At 40.9% G+C, this 12,562-nt stretch overlaps 1 protein-coding gene across 2 annotated transcripts in view; it reads left to right on the forward strand.

Moving 5' to 3' along the window:
- Nucleotides 1-1,297: 1,297 nt before the first annotated feature.
- RERG (RAS like estrogen regulated growth inhibitor) overlaps nucleotides 1,298-12,562 on the forward strand; it is a 114,534-nt gene continuing 103,269 nt past the window's right edge. The window contains exons 1-2 of one of the 2 annotated variants that reach the window (XM_047787483.1): nucleotides 1,298-1,551; nucleotides 5,456-5,611. In XM_047787483.1, the coding sequence (XP_047643439.1) occupies nucleotides 5,551-5,611 (61 nt within the window). In that variant the 5' untranslated portion in view covers nucleotides 1,298-1,551; nucleotides 5,456-5,550. Of the gene's footprint in view, nucleotides 1,552-5,447; nucleotides 5,612-12,562 lie in introns of both variants that reach the window. The other variant, XM_047787482.1, reaches the window with a different exon arrangement.

Here is a 12,562-nt window from a genome sequence, read left to right on the forward strand (position 1 = left end):
TAATATGCAATTAATAATTTTTATTTCAGGTAGCTTTATTATGTAATAAGTAATTTTAACTCATATCTAATTATTATGCAGCTAATAATTTTAACCTTTAAGGTAAAATATCTCATGAGGTGAGTAAATATATTAAGATCCTGTTCAGGAAGGCAATTCCTAGCTTTGTGCAGACACAGCTCCTCCATTCAGCATGGCTCACAACTGGTGGCTTTCCAGGTCAGCTGGTCCTAGAAACTGCCTGCCCTGTTACACCTCTTCCATCAGGGACACAGACTGTTCACCTACCGCTGCTCACTTAGTCTGTTCTACATGGCAGTGGTTTTCTGGAGGCCATCGGGTGTCTTGTTAAGAACACCAGGCTTTACAGGAAAACAAATAATATGGGTGTTTCGTGCTTCTCATCAGAAGTTTCATAGTTTTGGGAAATCTTTTAATCTCCCTGAAACTCACCTCCTTGGCTCTGAAATGCAATTTTTTTTTTTTTTTAAATGGCTGCACCTGCTGCATATGGACTTTCTGGGCTAGGGGTTGAATCCAAGCTGCAGCTGGGGCCTACCACAGCCATGGCAACATCAGATCCTTAAACCCACTGAGCAAGGCCCAGGATGGAACCTGCATCCTCAGAGAGACAATGTGGGCTCTCCGCTGAGCCACAATAGGAAATCACGGAAGGCTAATAATTTTAATGAGTGCCTACCTTAATGAAGGGAGTAAATATCAGATGAGATGAGAGATGTGAAAGGGAATCTAGCACAGCACAAATATTAATCATCTTCGTTAGGTTTGAGGATGATTGAGTGTGATTTCAATTCGAACATTATCAATGCTGATCTTGTAAGGGGAAATGTGAATCTTTTGGAACTTTCTCCAGTATAGAGATATGAAGTTCAATTTAATGCAGTACATATGTCTCTCCTAGCATCTCAGCTTCCAATTGGCCTGGATTTTTATTCCAACCATTTACTAGCCTTGGACAAGTGATTTATCCTCTGTTTCCTTGTGGGAATCATGGGGAAAGTTAAACGTACCTCTAAGGGATGTTGTGAGGACCTTCTGAAGTAAGGAATCGAAAAGATCACATACTGATGCTTTTACAGGCAAATGTTTTAACCAAGGAGTGAGATCCTTCTGCGAGAACCTAGAGGCCGGGAATCTAGCAGGAGAAAAGGGAAGCCTGTCCGGGTGCAGCTCGAAAACTGATTTTTGGATGATCCAGCCTGGAGGCGGCTTCGCTGGAGGAGCCGAGCGCTGGCCCCAGTAGGGGGCGCGCGAGCGCCACACTGCAGCATCCCGGCGGCCTCGTCCGCCGGAGCCCGCGTCCTGCCGCAGTCCATCCGCCGCTAGTCGGAGAGAGTGGTTGCGGGGAGACCCGGGCCACTCCGCCAGCTATTACTGCTACTGCCGCTGCCCCCCGCAGTCGCAGCCCAGCAGCTGGGAAACGCCACGCACAGATTGGGCCGCGCAGCGTGGGAGGGGTAGCGGTCCCGGGGGACTGATTCTGAACTTGCAGGGGGACCGCGGCTCTCCGGGCCTGGAGAGTGTGAACAGGTGAGTGTCACGCACGTGCCCAGGTGGCTTTTTCGGGATGACTTCCTGAAGACCCTTCCGAGCCCCTGAACGCTCGGCCTCCGGGGCGGCCCTCCTGCCCACGGGGTCCTCTCAGCCAGGGCTTTGGGGGTCGCCGAGAGGGAGATGTAAGCGCTGGCGCCCCGAGCTTGACAGCGCCCTCGGTCAGAGCTGAGACCTAGAATGCCCTTTTGACTTAGGCAGCGTTTGCTTCCCAGGTTGAAAGCAAGTGACCCGCAGTCCATGATGGGTTCGTTTATCATTCCAGGATACCTGTTGCTTTCAGAATAACGCTATAGCCAGGGGTCTCTTACAACGGTACTCATCCCTGTGCGTGCTGCGTTGTGATAAAATGTGGGAGAATTCCTCATATTGAGACCAGGAAAACTTGATTTCAGAGCTAGGGAAGTAGCAGCCGGAAGATCAGACTAGATTCCCACGACCAGACTAGATTCTTTGCTTCCCTAAACACCTGCACTTTATTTTGATGAGACCATAAATACAGCAGTTAGAAACGCTATTACCTTATAAATCGTATATACCTTATCAAGATGCTTGTTTTTTTTTTTTTTTGCCAAGAGGAAGTAGAAAGCATGGACCTTGATAAGTATAATAGTCTGAAAAATGGTTTATGATGCATAAATTATTTTTTAAATAAATTTAAAAATCAGCTTATTAGTGAACCAAATGTCATACATCTATGGGATTGTAAGCTCCTTGAAGGTGGCCGCTTTTATTTATGTATGATTAGCATAAAAGTGGCATGAATCAATGCATGCATCAATAGTAACACAGAATTTCGAGTCTGGCTTTTTTTTTTTTTTCTTATTCTAAGCATTATTTTGGTATCTTTATGTTTAGGGGGAAAAATCAATACACCTTTAATCTCTGAAATATCTATGTGTGATTTTAGCTTTAGGAGTGATAGGAACTAAGAAGTTTTTGTCCTAATAAAGCACTATCCACATAAAAAGTGAATGGCAGCTTCAAGACCCAGCCAGAATATTTCTGCACAACAACATGAAAACGAATGTCTTTTTAGATCCATGTTATGGAAGGTCTTGGATCATGAATTATTTAGAACATCAGAGACTTGGCAACAGGTCACTTATTAAAATAAGGTACACATTTATCTTTGTTTTATACATTTATCAAATGTAACTTTGCACATTTTCATGTGAGAAATAAAATGTTGAAGGGTGTATGTCCGTTTTGTGTCTTTAAGGGATGTTTCTAAACATAAGATAGGCAGTAACTAGCTGTATCCTGATTAAGGTACATATGAAAAATTTAATCCACACAATTTTCCTTTCTCATGTCAAATTCCTATGCCTCTGAGGCTATTTGGGAGTTACTGAAAAATTAACTTAGCAATTTTTTTTTTAATCACATTTGATGGCTACTTTCTTGAAGCATAAATCAGATAGTAAATTATCTGGATTTTATGTGCATGGGAATGAACAGTTTTACATGAAATAAATTGTTGTTTATATAAGCTCCAGACACTTTCATGTTCTATGTTTCAAAGAAATGCTTGCCATTCTTATTTAGAAGGTATTTAGATAATATATCTCGATATATTATGCTTCTGTGATATTTCTGTGATGAGGCTCTGAACCTTAAACATAGAGGCCTTTACTTAATGAATGCATATAAAATGACAAATAAATTTCTTTTATCTTTAGCCAAAAGTATGGGACTAGACAAATTACAGATGTTAAATCCTTCTGGGGTTTATGCTATTAATGATCTCTAAGGAGTTTTTTCATTTGGGATGAAGTAAACCACAGCCAATGTTAGTATTGACCTTTTTGTCCTTCCGAGGAAGCTCTGGCACTGTAGAAATCAGCAAATGCAAAATTTGTCAGGTACAGATCAATGGTTTAGATGCATAATGAAGGAAACAATTGCATGAAGGAAACAATTTCTTTGTAGAAACACTTTTTCAAAAGAACCTTTACTTCTTTCTTGCTCCGGAGAAGCTCCTTTTGAAAATTTATAGATGCCAACAAGCTGGCAGAAGCAGTTCATTTGTTTAGATAACAGACTTGAAAGTGAAGTCTTGGGTTTAAGTTGAAAACATTGATTGCAGAAGTTCAGAACTGGAGAGCCTTAGTTTGAATTACTGTGAAAATATACCCCTAGTGCCCAGATGACAAAGAGGAAGAATCTCATGAAACTTTTGTTGGGTCATGGTCAGGTCACATCTCAAGGGGCAAATGCAGTAGATGCCTGGCTTCTAGAGTGAGTAAAGTAGCAAGTGCCAGAGGTGGGAGCTGCATATGGTCAAGGCGAGGGTCAAAAAAAATATAAACAAGAATAGGTGTCCTATAAAGAACAAGGAAGACACCATTTTCCTAGAAAGCAGGAGTCTTGAACAGAGCAAAGGTTCCTAATAGCTACTAGGCTACTTGAAGGCTCCGAGTTAAAAGTTACTTTAATGCCCCTTCTCCCCCTATATCTGGAAGTGGTAAGTTAGACACAGGATGGTTGTTAGATGGTTGTCTGATAAAAAGGAAAAATTCTTGTGATGGCTGGAGGATTTTTTCTTTTTCTTTTTCTTTTTAAACGGCCACACCTGCTACATATGTAAGTTCCCAGGCTAAGGGTCAAATTGGAGCTGCAGCTGCCAGCCTACGCCACAGCCACAGCAATGCCAGATCCAAGCTGCATCTGTGCCCTACACTGCACCTTGCAGCAACACCGGATCCTTAACCCACTGAGCGAGACCAGGGATTGAACCCACATCCTCAGAGAGACAACATCAGCTTCCTAACCCACTGAGCCACAGTGGGAACTCCTAGAGGATTTTTTCTTTGAATACTAGGCTATTTCCAACCTTTCATTTCCATAATACCAAGAATCTAAGTGTTGTTCCTAAAGCACCCACATATGTACGATGTGCTTATGTTGTATGTAATGTCACTTCCCAAGTGTCAGGACAGTACCATAAACTAATTTACCTGAGATTGTCATAGGAAAGGAATCAGAAGTCAGCACAGGGTGTTTGTCTTATGTGTATGAGGGCCTTGTGCCCAGAAAACATAAAATCTAGATGTTATATAACCATTCCTGGAACATGGGTATCTGTCACATGACTTGACCATGTGATCTAGTGTGAACATAGATAAACTTTAAACCTTGAAGTGCAAATTCAATTGTATTACAATGGGGTTGACTCATATGAATGTGTATTATTCAGCTCAAAGGGAAATGGAGTTCCAAGTGTGCCTCTCCCCATCATGTGTGTATATTTATTGGATGTTTACAGAGACATGGTAAGGACGTGTATTTACATACATCAGGTATTGGTATTAATTACTGACAAAAAAACATTCCTTGAGGAAGCACTTTTAAATGTACTATCTTTTACATGCACCCCAGTGTTCACTGTAGCACTGTTTACAATAGCCAAGACATGGAAGCAACCTAAATGCCTATTGACAGATGAATGGATAAAGAAGATGTGGTATATATATATATATATATGGGAATATTACTCAGCCATAAAAAAGAATGAAATCATGCCATTTGCAACAACATGGATGGACCTACAGGTTCTCATATTAAGTGAAGTAAGCCAGACAAAGACAAATATCATATGATATCACTCATGTGGAATCTTAAAAAAAGAAAAGATTATCTTATGTAAAAATTCATATGTTTTAGAACCAAACAGATATAAGTGCAAGTCCTGGATCTGTTGTTTCTTCGTTAAATAGTTTACAGTAAATAGCTATAGCCCTCTCACAAGAGTGTGGTGATGATCAGCAGGGAAGATGTTGATTAAGTGAACGGTGCTGGCATGTGGGAGATGCTTAGTAAATATGAATTTCTTTTTCTGGTCACTTATGAATCCCAAATCTCTTTTGTTTAAGAACTGCAGGTTTACAATGCTATGGTGACTCCAAAGGCCGGAACCAAAGAGATCTTCTCAGCTCTTTAGTTTGAACTACAGTGAATTGTCTACCAACACCCGGCATGGCGAAAAGTGCAGAGGTCAAACTGGCAGTATTTGGGAGAGCAGGTGTGGGCAAGTCAGGTAAGATTTTTGTTGTGGTTGCTGTAGTGTGTGTGTGTGTGTGTGTGTGTGTGTGTGTGTGTGTGTGTGTGTGTCTTTGTTACTGTGCTTTGTTATTCACTGAGCAAGAGGATGGTTGGCATTTCTCCCATTCTCAGGAGCTGCTCTTTTCGATGAAGCCTCTTACTCTTTCTCTAGAATTTTCATTGTGCGGAACCAGGTTTCTTGTACTTCTTGGCTTCTTTATGATAAAGTAGCTCTTCTGATAACACACAAGGCAATGGTTATGTCATAGGTCTTGGTTTTCTGAAAGAGGATGTTAAACGTCCAAAGAAATCAAATTGCGGAAGTTAAAAAATATATTTGCTCTTTTTGTTTCTGTATGAGATCCTCAGAGGCCAGTTTAATATCTCATCAATCCTGATATTCTCAGCAACCGACTCGATGTCAAGCCTGTGTTTGGTGCTGAATAAAGGCTTGCTGAGGGAATATATCTTTACGAGAAGCAGAAATGTATTATCGCCCAACACTTCCAAACTTGGGGAGGTCCAGTGAAACCTGACGTGTGCTTGACCTTAAGGAAAAAAGCCATTGCCCCATGTCTCTGGGGTGAATTTAAATGATCCAGTTGTGACCCACATTTGTAATTCAGAGGCTTTTTTTGTCCATACCCGAGTAAAGGTTTGCAGACCTTTAAGCTTAAGAGCAACAAGGTGGTATTAAAAATGTATCTAATGCAATTTGAAAAATGCATCACCGCTTTTATAATTAATGAATGTTAGGTGGATGTTGCCAAAATGTCAGGGCGACATGACTTTTCAGATACTGTTGCTTGAATCTCTTACTGGAGGAAAGACCCATAATTGACTTTGCACCGTGAGCTTTTGGTTCTCAGGAAGGGACTCAAACAGACATCTAGTAGGTGTGTGTTTATGGAGGGAAACCTGTTTGGATCACCCAGTTCAATGGACAGTCTGCATAATCTTCAGCAAACACACATGAGCAGCTTTTAATTCTGCGACCAACCTCTCTTTATGAACCAGCTCCCTGGGGTAATTTCAGCAGTAAATCTTCCCCATTCTAAGTCTCTGTCTCTGTTTATGTCTCTGTCTCTCTCTTAATTTTCTCAAGAGGGCTCTTTTCTGCCATCACCCTTTCTTCAACTTGCTGCTTGTTCTGGCCTCTGGCAGAAACCAAGCCAAGAAAATAGATGGTTGGCAAAGCTAAGAAACTGCCAGCCTTCACAAGACTGAAGATTAGTTAAACTCCTCCCTATTAATCTCCTCAGTGTTTCCTGATGGCGTGAGAACCTAATTTCTGAAGCTGGTAGAAGGATCTGGAGAATGAGGAAACTGTTCCAGTGAGTGGAGGATGAAGGTGAGGGAGGGTGTGGGAAGGCTCTCCCTCTGCCAACAATAGCTGGTGTGAGTTTTTCACAAGCCAGGGGTCTAGGCCTAGAGCTCACTGTTCAACATGCATTTGTTCAAAATTTAACACAGCCAATAAGAGATGGGGAATTTTTAACCTTATATCATTTACCAAAATAAACTCTCCATGATTTGAGAAGTAAAACCTAAAGAGGATAATATGAGGAAAAGAGTATATATATATATATATATATATATATATATATATATATATATACGTATATGTATATACACACATATGTATCTAGTCTGGGTCACTTCACTGTACCGCAGAAGTGGACAGAACATTGTAAATCAACTATAATAGAAAAAAGAAAAATCCAGTTGAGAGAACCACTTGGCTGTATGTATGCTTTCCCAACCCCTTTTCATCTGTGTGATCTCAGAACAAGCTGGGTGTCTTTCCCTCATAAGGCTGATCCAGCAGCAGGAGCTTAGACCTCAGTTTCCTTTGTCTTCCCTGAAAGAGTTTCAGTGATTGTTTCAGTGATTCCTCTCATTCTCCACTGACCTTTCTCCTTTAAGTTTTTTTAAGCCCACTACTGCATCTTTTTATTTTCTCCAAACTTACTGAACCTGGGCTCTGCTTTTACCGTCTTAAGTTTTTTTATAACCTCCCTTTATTGCTTAAAACATGGCAGTCGTCCATTGAGATCATGTTGCTGAAACTGCATTTTCAAAGGTCACTGCTGCTGCCAATCAATAACCAACCCGGCAATGGATATTTCCCAGTTCTGGTCTTCTTAGAGCTCTTGTTACCATTCAGCACAACTGCTTATTCTTTCCTAAAACTCCTTCCTTCCCAGGTGCCCATGACATCACATGCTTGGCTTTTCTGCCACCTCCCTTTTGACCCTAAGCAGCCATCTCCATGGGCTGCTTCTCGTTGGCCCACCTCGCAAAAATCAGGGCTCCAGGGTTCTACATATCATCCTTTGGTCTTCTTACTCAATACCCTCTCTGTAGGGGTGAGGCCTCACCCTTAGAGCTGAAGATAACACCTGTAATTAGAATCCATATTCTGCTGACCTTGGTTTCAATTTATGGAAAATGCAGAGGTTGAGTTTCTTCCTTAGGGTCCTCTCCAACTCTAAAATCCTGTAATTCTCAATTAATGAATCTTCTTTGGACTGGTTTCTTTTTTTTTTTTTTTTGTTTTTTGTTGTTGTTGTTGCTATTTCTTGGGCCGCTCCCTCGGCATATGGAGGTTCCAGGCTAGGGGTTGAATCGGAGCTGGAGCCACCGGCCTACGCCAGAGCCACAGCAACGCGGGATCCGAGCCGCGTCTGCAACCTACACCACAGCTCACGGCAACACCAGATCGTTAACCCACTGAGCAAGGGCAGGGACCGAACCCGCAACCTCATGGTTCCTAGTCGGATTCGTTAACCATTGCGCCACGAGGGGAACTCCTGGACTGGTTTCTTTATCCACCTTATAAATATTCTACCGTGTGTGTTTATTTTCATTTAGGTGAAAATGGCAGTAATAGACTACATGCCTTTAAACAATTGCCTTTTCGTCTGTCATCTGTAAACAGACAGTGTTTTCCTGTTTCAACATAAGACTGTTTTCCTGAAACCTTGTAACCACACCTCACATGTAAAAAGGGGTACCCATCTGACTTACGCATGGGAAACAGTTCTGAGACCTTTTCCCAGAGTTCAATGAAAACAACAACAGAGTGCTTTGTATCTATCAACGTTGAAACCAGACTGTAGTAATATTGAATGCATGTTTATTCTAGTTCTTTATTAAGGTGGATTATCTCTTGTCTCTGCCTTGTCATTGGATCCCAAGTTCACCTTCATATTGTGCAGATTATATCTGTCTTACAAGTGACTTTTGTTTCTCCAATTCTGCAAGAAATTATACCTCCTGGAATGTGACTCCAGCCTCCTCCAAATGGTCATGACCTGCCCATGGGCTCAGTCAGTTTCTCTCCAAACATCCAGTAGGGGAAGTATTCATCTGGATGGAGGCACAACAGCTTGTGAACTTGGAATGTAGAAACTGATCATCTCTGATTTGAACCTGGGTCTGTGTGAATTGCTTCAGAGACTTCACATCTTACCTGGCCCATTGATTTCCCCCACACTCAATACAAAATTGGAATTTGGAGTAGATAAGACCATGTTGCCCATTTGTTAATAGAGAGAAGGGTAGCCTGGAGTCAGAACAGTAGCCCTGGAGTCATACTATTAGGTCTCACTTCCAGTTCTACACTTTATTAACTGTGTGAACTTGACACCTTTGACAAAGTACTTAAATTCTCAATTTCCACAATTGTTCAAAGGATACAATAGTCCCTATCTCAAAGAGTTGTTGTTAGGACTGAATGGGTTACTACATGCAGATGTTTCAGAATAGCAGCTGGCATGTAGTAAGTGCTTATATATCAGCTTATATTGTTACAACTTTTCGAGGCATGCTCTTTTTAATTTGTAAGTTTGTGAAAACATACAAAGATATATTTATATTCAAGTGAGTATTTGGGTTTTCAGTAAAAATTAGAAGGCTAATAAGAAAAGAAATTCGGTATTGCTGCTGAGTACACCCTAAACACACACACCCACACACACAAGCACACGCATGTGCACACACACACCCACACACGGCACTTTCTCTGTCCCTCTCTTTCTCTTAAATCCACAGTCTGGTTAATGTCAATTACAGTTTGACCACTGATGATCATAACAATCCTTCTCCTGGCTTATATCTTGGAAATCTTGGAAAAAACAGCCAGAAATATTTTAGTGTCATCAATAAATTAACACCCTTAAATTTGAAAGTGCTTCTGGTATGTGGTAGATGGCTTCCTTAGCCCAGGTAATAGATAAGCCTTCCATGTTTAAAACAGAATTTAACACTAACCAGAACTCTTTGCTTGGCAGGCTGACATTAGATGTGTCAGCACAGGCGAAATTTAATAATGTGTTAATCATACAACGTGAGGTACGTGTGTGTGTGTGCAGTGTGTGGATTGCAGTATTTATAGGCTCTTTTCAATGGGGAGTATTTGTCTTCCTTCAGTTCAGTTTTGTAGTTCTTGCAATTCTGTCTTTAGCTGAGCTTCCCGGCTTAGCGAGCTTGCTGTTTCAGCATGGTCGCACTTGTGGATGCTACAAAGTGTAGAACTATGCTTTCCCAACCCATTCCTTCTTTTCTTGCCCCAGCAGAGTAAATGTGGCAGGCTCCAAGTAATTAAAGCAAAAAGAACTGCCATAAAACCTAGAATGCACACCGTATTTATTCCAGTGCTTCCCAGATTCACATTATTCACATTTGTAGTAAGTGTGGGAAGAGCTGAGGAAAAAACAACTGAAATATTAAATTTCATTTCACAGTTGACATTCTCCTTTTGGGAGTGAAATATGGCGTGCCATTGCTAAACATATTTCTTGAAAGGGCTGGTCTCAAAGTTAATGGAGTAATGCCATCCTCTAATTCAAAAGCCAATCGATGCACTCATTCTTGAAGGCTTAAGTTCACAGCCTCAGATTGCTGGGCTCTAAATCGGGTGCCAGGAGTTCCCATCATGGCGAAGTGGTTAACGAATCCGACTAGGAACCATGAGGTGGCGGGTTCGGTCCCTGCCCTTGCTCAGTGGGTTAACGATCCGGCGTTGCCGTGAGCTGTGGTGTAGGTTGCAGATGCGGCTCAGATCCTGCGTTGCTGTGGCTCTGGCGTAGGCCAGTGGCTACAGCTCCGATTAGACCCCTAGCCTGGGAACCTCCATATGCCGCGGAAGCGGCCCAAAGAAATAGCAAAAAGACCAAAAAAATAAATCGGGTGCCAAACACAAGCAAGAGTGTGATGTAGTTTCCCTTAGAAACAAAAGATTTATTTTTTCTTCCATTTTCTTATTCTCGTTTGCTTTTCCCTCTCTCTCCAGATTATAAAAAGTTTTGGAAAAACTCTTTTTCATTTTATTTTCAAGTGGGACAGGCAGGGACAGTTCTGATTTCAAATGTGACTTTTCCAGTGAGCACCAGATACTGCTTTAATATATATGTGTCCTTTATGGCTGAGTTATGTTTGTGAGATCTCATATATATATTAAATAAAAACAAGATCAATAGCATCTTGGGTAGGTCAATTTCCTTAGGCTACGAAGCTAATCTTTGTGTTTTCAGAACTTTTTCTTTACCCAAGTAGCTGTATATCAATTTGTTCCTCTCATTAATGATGCTTAGTGAACATTATTTTCAAAGTGCTTATAAAAGAAGGAGAAAGATCTAGAGGCTTGGGGGAATGTAAGCATCTTATAATCATGTAACAATTTTGCAAGTTTTACTAATTATGTAAAACATAGGGAAAACTCAACATCAACCCATAATATGTCTATGTTTGTTTGAATATAAAAATGATGTCTGGAGTTCCTCTTGTGGCTCAGTGGTAATGAACCCAGCTAGTATCCATGAGGATGTGGGTTCTATCCCTGGCCTTGATCAGTGAGTTAAGCATCCGGTGTTGCTGTGCGGTGTGGTGTAGTAGGTGGCAGACATGGCTTGGATCCTGCATTGCTGAGACTGTGGCTTAGGCCGGCAGCTACAACTCCAATTCGACCCCTAGCCTGAGAACTTCCATATGCAGGGGTGTTGTCCTAAAAAGACAAAATAATAATAATAATAATAATGATAATAATAATAATAATAATTTCTCCCCAAATCAGTGACTAAAATGAACTCTTCAGGAAGATGTAGCAATTCAATCTGTGGTTTCAATAACCCTTAGGCATTGAGTCCAATTTCAGGATCATGAGTAGAGGAAACGCCTCAACTATTTCACCTGAATGTGGACATTGATAACAGTCCTGTACCTCACTTCTAACCTACAAATTCTACAAATTCCCTTCAAATTCTTGTTTATTTTTGTCCTAAGAGTATATAGTATAATCTTAATGTTAAATTTTCTTTAAATATTTGTTTAGCTAAGAAGAGGGACAGATTGTTGTTTCAGGTATGTGCAGAATTTCCACAGCTCCTGGAAACAAGTGTGTGTGTGTGTGTATGTGTGTATGTGTGTGTGTGTGTGTGTGTGAAGCCTTTCTTAAATAGTTATTGAAATTCAAGGATTACCAGAAAGGAAACCCATTGGTTCCTTGTGTCGTTTATGGTAGAGAAATAATTGTTTTTTAATGAATTGGGCCACAGGGAGGAAGGTGGCACTGAGAGAGAGGTTTGAATGGGGCTGGAAAAATAGCTGTTCCCTTGTCACAAAATATGGTCATGTGGTTACCTGTGGCTTTCAAACATTTATGCCTTCCTTTACCTGCAAAGACAGAAAAGCAAGAAGAGGCAGACAATGAAAATGAGTTGATTTTCATTTGATTCATCCAACTCAAGAGGAATAAAAGGGTGTTTTCAAGTTGCAGGCATATACCTATGGATATGTACTAAAGTCAAACTTATATGCAAGGCTTAAGTCGTGCTCACCTTTTCTGCATGCCAGGAAGTAAAGCAAAGATGAAGAATGGTGTTTAGGAGAGCTTGGAAAAGGAAAAGCAAAGGAAAGAAAGAAGGGGAAAGAAAAAATAAAAATT

This window comes from Phacochoerus africanus, chromosome 7, assembly GCF_016906955.1.
Source record: "Phacochoerus africanus isolate WHEZ1 chromosome 7, ROS_Pafr_v1, whole genome shotgun sequence".
In the NCBI taxonomy this organism is placed as follows: domain Eukaryota; kingdom Metazoa; phylum Chordata; class Mammalia; order Artiodactyla; family Suidae; genus Phacochoerus; species Phacochoerus africanus.